At 50.7% G+C, this 5,950-nt stretch overlaps 2 protein-coding genes across 2 annotated transcripts; one reads left to right on the forward strand and one right to left on the reverse strand.

Annotated features, from left to right (window-relative positions):
- Positions 1-3,654: 3,654 nt before the first annotated feature.
- On the forward strand, positions 3,655-4,146 carry LOC123032117 (histone H3). Its single transcript, XM_044447774.1, has one exon. It carries the CDS (start codon positions 3,736-3,738, stop codon positions 4,144-4,146), a length of 411 nt encoding a protein of 136 aa, XP_044303709.1. The 5' UTR covers positions 3,655-3,735.
- Positions 4,147-4,453: 307 nt separating this feature from the next.
- On the reverse strand, positions 4,454-5,324 carry LOC123032116 (histone H1.10-like). The gene has a single exon (XM_044447773.1). The coding sequence runs from the start codon at positions 5,322-5,324 to the stop codon at positions 4,665-4,667; it is 660 nt and encodes a 219-aa protein (XP_044303708.1). The 3' UTR covers positions 4,454-4,664.
- Positions 5,325-5,950: the final 626 nt, after the last annotated feature.

Consider the following 5,950-nt stretch of genomic DNA (forward strand, 5'->3'; position numbering starts at 1 on the left):
TACCTGCATCGAATGCCATCCTGTTGCCCCCTGCCCACTTCCATAGTCTGCCCAGATCTCTTTGGATCCGGAGTACCTGCTCCTCAGTCGTAGCCACTGCCCCAGTTTTAGTATCATCTGCAAATTTGACCAGCAGACTTGTCCTCCCCTCCTCCAGGTCATTGATGAAAAGACTGGACAGGATCAGTCCCAAGACTGAGCCTCGGGGGACCCACTCGTCCATCTGCCATCCCAATGATTCCCCACTAACCCTCTGCTTTCGGTCCATCAGTCTGCCCTAATCCACCAGACAGTGCATTGGTCTATCCCCAAACTCCTCAATTATGCCAGCATTTTAATTTTTCTGATCTGCCTCTATTACCTTTGACCCCATTCACTACTAGAAAGTGCAGCCTTCTCCGAAATGAAACTTTTAACCCTCCGGGTTAAAAAAAGGTTACCTACCCAATAGTCCAAGTATGAAGAGCTCATATGTTCTAGCTAGTGCTAGAGTCAAAACTGAGTATTTTCAAGGAGCTAAAGGCTATGCTTATTAATGTCTAATGTTCATTCCGAAATCTTTTTTACACAACTAAATTTAATCTATGCAGAATCCACTCACTTGTGAGTAGTTCCCATAGAATATAGTAAAGCAGAAACAAAATTCAAAATTTTCTTGATAGGTGAGATTACCAGGTAGAAGGCAACTCAGTGAAATTTAACAGAGGCAAGTCCTTTTAGGAAAAAGAACTCAAATACTTGGTTTGACAATAGTACATGTGAAAATCTTGGAATGGTGTTCAAGCACAAGCTGAATATGAGTCAGCAGGGTAGTGTGGCTACAACAATGGCAAATGAAATTTTTAGGTTGTGCCAATACACGTATAGCTTCTAAATCACAGATCCACTCCACTTGGCACTGATCAAACCTCACTTCAGATATTGTGCCCAATTCTAGACATTACATGTTAAAGATTCAAGTAAATTGAAACAAGTTCAGAGAAGATGACCAGAAGACTAGAAATAGAGCCCTGTGAAGAAAGACAGAGGGAACTGGGCACGCTACCCCGAGCCGAGAAGAGATGACAGAAGGGCGAAGCAACAGCTCTTGAGTACCTGGCATGTTGCCATATGCAAGAGAGCAGCAACCGGTTCTCTATTATCCCAGACTGCAAGATGTAAAACGGGGTCAAGGTACAGGAAGGCAGATTTTGGTCAGACATTAGGAAATTACTCTTACACAGCAGAGCCTTCTGTCCAGGATGCTTTCAACTGGATTCCTGCAGGGAGCAGAAGGTTGGACTCAACCACATGAATGGCCCCTTCTTCCAATTCTATGACTCTCATGTTGGTCTGTTGCAGCTACATCAGCCATGAATGATGCAAGGCAGTTTGCTGCTTTTCTTTAAGTTTAATTGCACTTGCAAGAGTAAGTACTTCTGCTTTATTTTAGGACAAATGCTGTAAACTGGAGTGTGTTCAACAGCCATGAAAACATATTTTCCTTTAACTTCTAAGTCCAGTAAAGAATCCTGATGAACTCAAAAGCATGCTCATTCTTTGTACTTTTATAGCTAATAATATGGAAACTATTAGTGTTCAGACTTTTGTTTTTTCTCTAATCAACCAATACACCCACCTGAAGTTTCTGTCTAATTAATTGCTTCTGACAGTTTATCTGCTGTAAAGCTTTGGGCTAGTCTTGGGCAGCAGATTCTATATGCATAAGTGGATTCATTGTTCTCAATATATATGCATAAATTGATTTGTTTTCAATCCACCTAATACATGATGTTCTCTTTTAAGATTCAAATTATTTATATCAGTGTCAGACTCATAAGCACTAAATGCAGAAAAGTGTTAGCAGAATAAAAAGACCTTACCGGATAAATTAGGGCATTTATTGCTGATAATTTAAACCTAAATTATAAATTTACCCTGTTCCATTACCATTGGATAAAAAGCTAGAACATTCAGCTACCTTTGTGCTATCCTTTCTTTTCTTATTGTGAATACTCCTCCCCCCCCCCTTTCAACTAGTATTTATACAGGAGTGATATGGAAAACTGTAACAAATGGAATGGGGAGCTTTAATTGTAGGCAGAAAAGGAAGCTGTTGAAAACTCAGCATTAAAAACCGCATCTCCTACAGGAAAAACTGCCCAGGAATATACTAGCTGCTTGTTAGGGGGACCTTCCAGAGGAAAGGTAATTAAAACAAAAATGCTCAAGAAATTCTCTCGCTAATTTTCCTGAGGCAACCCTAAAAACGGCGCTGGCTTCTAAAGATTTGACACTTGATTTTAATGAAATTACTTTCCACGCTCCTTCGCTAGAAAGTGTTTGATGAAAACGAAGCAAATTGCTTCAGTAAACGCACGACGTCGCCTTCCGCTTAGGGAAACGCGGAACAGCCCATTTCAGCCGCAGCAGCCGCTTTACAGGCGGCGCTTCGCACGAATCAGCCCTTCCATGAAAACGTGGGTGGCCCTGAGAAGGGCCTTTTGCGCTGGGAAGGCAGCTGCGAGGACTTCAGCCGCCAAAACCGTACAGAGTCCGGCCCTGGCGCTTGAGGGCATAGACGACGTCCATCGCGGTGACAGTCTTGCGCTTGGCGTGCTCCGTGTAAGTTACCGCGTCGCGGATGACATTTTCCAGGAAGACTTTCAGGACACCCCGGGTTTCTTCATAGATCAAGCCCGAGATGCGCTTCACTCCCCCGCGGCGAGCCAAGCGACGGATGGCAGGCTTCGTTATGCCTTGGATGTTATCACGGAGCACTTTGCGGTGCCTCTTAGCGCCTCCCTTTCCAAGGCCTTTCCCACCTTTCCCACGGCCAGACATTGCGGCAGGCTAGAGAGCAGGAACTGCACAGAAAGCACGAAGGCGACTAGCTCGGAAGAAAAACCAGCGCTGAACTTATATAGCTCTGAACCCGACCTGAGTGAAAACCTGAGAGGGCATGTCGTCCCGCCGAGCCTATTCGTCATCTCGGTTTGGCTTATTCGCCAATCCATTGCAGGGAATTTGAATCTGACCAATCAGAGCTAAAATATTTCACTGTATTTGGGGATACTTATGAAGGCGGGAAAATTATTGTTTTTCCCCTTCTCCCTTAAAAATTAAAGGAAATCAAATCAAAGTTCGAGTGCATTCTGTATTTGAATTTTCTTTCTTTTTTAAAAACCACCCCTGCCCCCCGCGGTCACTTTTGAACTATATTCCGGTACACTGACAGTAGCAGGATAGCTTACAAATAAAGTCTAGAGAAAAAGTGTTTAATGTTTCTAGAATTGGATGCTTTCTGTTCGCTTAGTTCCAGTGTCAACTGCTGATGTTTACAAAATAATAATAATCTGCCCAAGCAAACAAGAAAGATCTGGTCTTGTGATTAAAAAAAATAATTTCTTCGGTGATCTTTAATGCACATTTAATACATCCTTCACTGAATTTGGAGACATACTAAGAGTTTATTCTTTGCACTGCAACTGCTACTGCAGAAACGACAATTTCCATTGGCTGTGATACAAGGAGGAACCTACTGATGAAAGAAAGGAACGTTTTTTGTTCAATCATCGTGAATTCCGGAATTTTTTGTCCAATCATCGGAAGCTCCTTCTCTTACGAGTAATATTTGTCTTAGCCAATCAGAAAAGGAGGGGGTTCCTATAAATTTCCGCGCGCCGGCGCTCCCCTTTTATTCATTTTACAACTGCAGCGTTTTAGCTTGTGGCCTTAGCTTGCTGTAGCGAGAGCATGGCTCGGACGAAGCAGACGGCGCGCAAGTCGACGGGCGGGAAAGCTCCGCGCAAGCAGCTGGCCACCAAGGCTGCGCGGAAGAGCGCGCCGGCCACCGGGGGCGTGAAGAAGCCGCACCGCTACCGCCCGGGCACGGTGGCGCTGCGCGAGATCCGGCGCTACCAGAAGTCGACGGAGCTGCTGATCCGCAAGCTGCCCTTCCAGCGGCTGGTGCGCGAGATCGCGCAGGACTTCAAGACGGACCTCCGCTTCCAGAGCTCGGCCGTGATGGCGCTGCAGGAGGCGAGCGAGGCGTACCTGGTGGGGCTCTTCGAGGACACCAACCTGTGCGCCATCCACGCGAAGCGAGTCACCATCATGCCCAAGGACATCCAGCTCGCCAGGCGCATCCGCGGGGAGAGAGCGTAAAACCTTCGCTCTGCGCACTTTTGAAAACCCAAAGGCTCTTTTCAGGGCCAGCACATCTACGAAAAGGCTTGGATTCACTTCCTGACAAGTCAGCTAGAGAAGTTTCCTTCACGCAATTGGACACGGGACTGTAGCATCACCCTGTCCAGTTAAATGTGCTTTTTTATATGCTGGTTGCTGAGGCATCAGCTAAAACAGTTGCTATGTGTAGCCCCATTAGAGGAATGTTACTGGGGGGGGGGTTGCTTCGGGCATTCAGCTTTTACAGCTGTCTTCCCAAAGAAGTATATACACGTAGGAGGAAATCATCATAACTCTCGCGTCAGTTCGTTATACAGCTTAAGCAAAATAGGCCCTTGTCCAAATTTGTGACTGGTCCACCTGGACAATTTTCAGGTTGAACCTGCTCAAAGACCAAACAAACTAGAACAAGGATGACAGCTCTTTTTCAGTGAAATTGTGGGTGGCTCTTAAAAGAGCCTTTGGGATCGAAAGGTTGAGACTCTATGGAAGCCCCTTCACTTCTTGGCTGCAGCCTTCTTAGGCTTGGCCACCTTGGCCTTGGGGGTCTTAGGCTTGGCTTTAGCCTTTGCCTTGACCGCCTTGGCTTTGGCCGGGCTCTTGGCCACCGCCTTCTTGGGCTTGGCGGCCTTGGCGGGCTTCTTGGGGCTCTTGGCCGCCGCCTTCTTGGCGCCCGCCGCGGGCTTCTTGGCCGCCTTCTTGGGGCTCTTCTTGGCGGCCGGCTTCTTGGGCTTCTTGGCGGCGCCGGCGGGCTTCTTGGCCGCCGGCTTCTTGCTCTTGACGGCCGGCTTCTTCTTGGCCGCCGCCGCCGCCTTGCCCTCCTGCTGCTTCTTGTTGAGCTTGAACGAGCCCGAGGCGCCCGTGCCCTTGGTCTGCACCAGCGTGCCCTTGCTCACCAGGCTCTTGAGGCCCAGCTTGATGCGGCTGTTGTTCTTCTCCACGTCGTAGCCGGCGGCCGCCAGCGCCTTCTTCAGCGCCGCCAGGGACACGCCGTTGCGCTCCTTGGACGCCGCCACCGCCTTGGTCAGCAGCTCGGTGACGCTGGGCCCCGACGCCTTGCGGGGCTTGGCGGCGCCCGCCGGCTTCTTGGCCTTCTTGGCCGGCGCCTTGGCGGCCGGCGCGGCGGCCACGGGCGCCTCGGGGGCCGTCTCGGACATGGCGGGCGGGCGGGCGTTGGGCGGCGGGCGGGCGGGCTTCTGGAGCGGCGGCGGCGGCGGCGGCGGCGAGGGGCTCCGTCGAGGCGCTCGGCGCAGAAAAGTAAAGTCTGGACTGGGGCGCACCAGCCGCTGCCTGCTATTTATAGGGCGGAGCTGCGCGCTGATTGGTGCGTTCGCAGGCCCTGCGCGCAGGGAGCCAGAAATGGCTCTGGCCCCGGCGACTTTGTGTTTCTTGCGTGCCACAAAACCGCGAAAACGCGGCCGTGCGCCCCCCGCACCGCGCCCGCGCCGGGCGGGCAGGCCCGCGGGGCACCTCGCCTTGGCCGCCGCCGCCCTCCCCGGCCGCGGGGGCGCGGCGGGCGCCCGCAAACCGGGCGGAAGCGCGGGCGCAGCCGCCCCGGCGCGTCTTCGACCGGGAAATCTTGGGCTTTTTCCCGTAAATTAAAAACTTCCCTTCGGAATTCGGCGCTGGCAAGAGGGGCCACGTCAAGCTTTGCGGGCTCTGGGCCCCGCCGGGAAGAAAAGCGGCTGGCCCGGAGAGGCGGATTCATCAACAAAGCTCTTTGAATTGCCCCAAGTAACACATGCATTCATTGAGTTTGGGCTCGGAGGGGACGCACCTTACG

This window comes from Varanus komodoensis, unplaced genomic scaffold (assembly GCF_004798865.1).
Source record: "Varanus komodoensis strain SLA01 unplaced genomic scaffold, ASM479886v1 scaffold53, whole genome shotgun sequence".
NCBI lineage: Eukaryota > Metazoa > Chordata > Lepidosauria > Squamata > Varanidae > Varanus > Varanus komodoensis.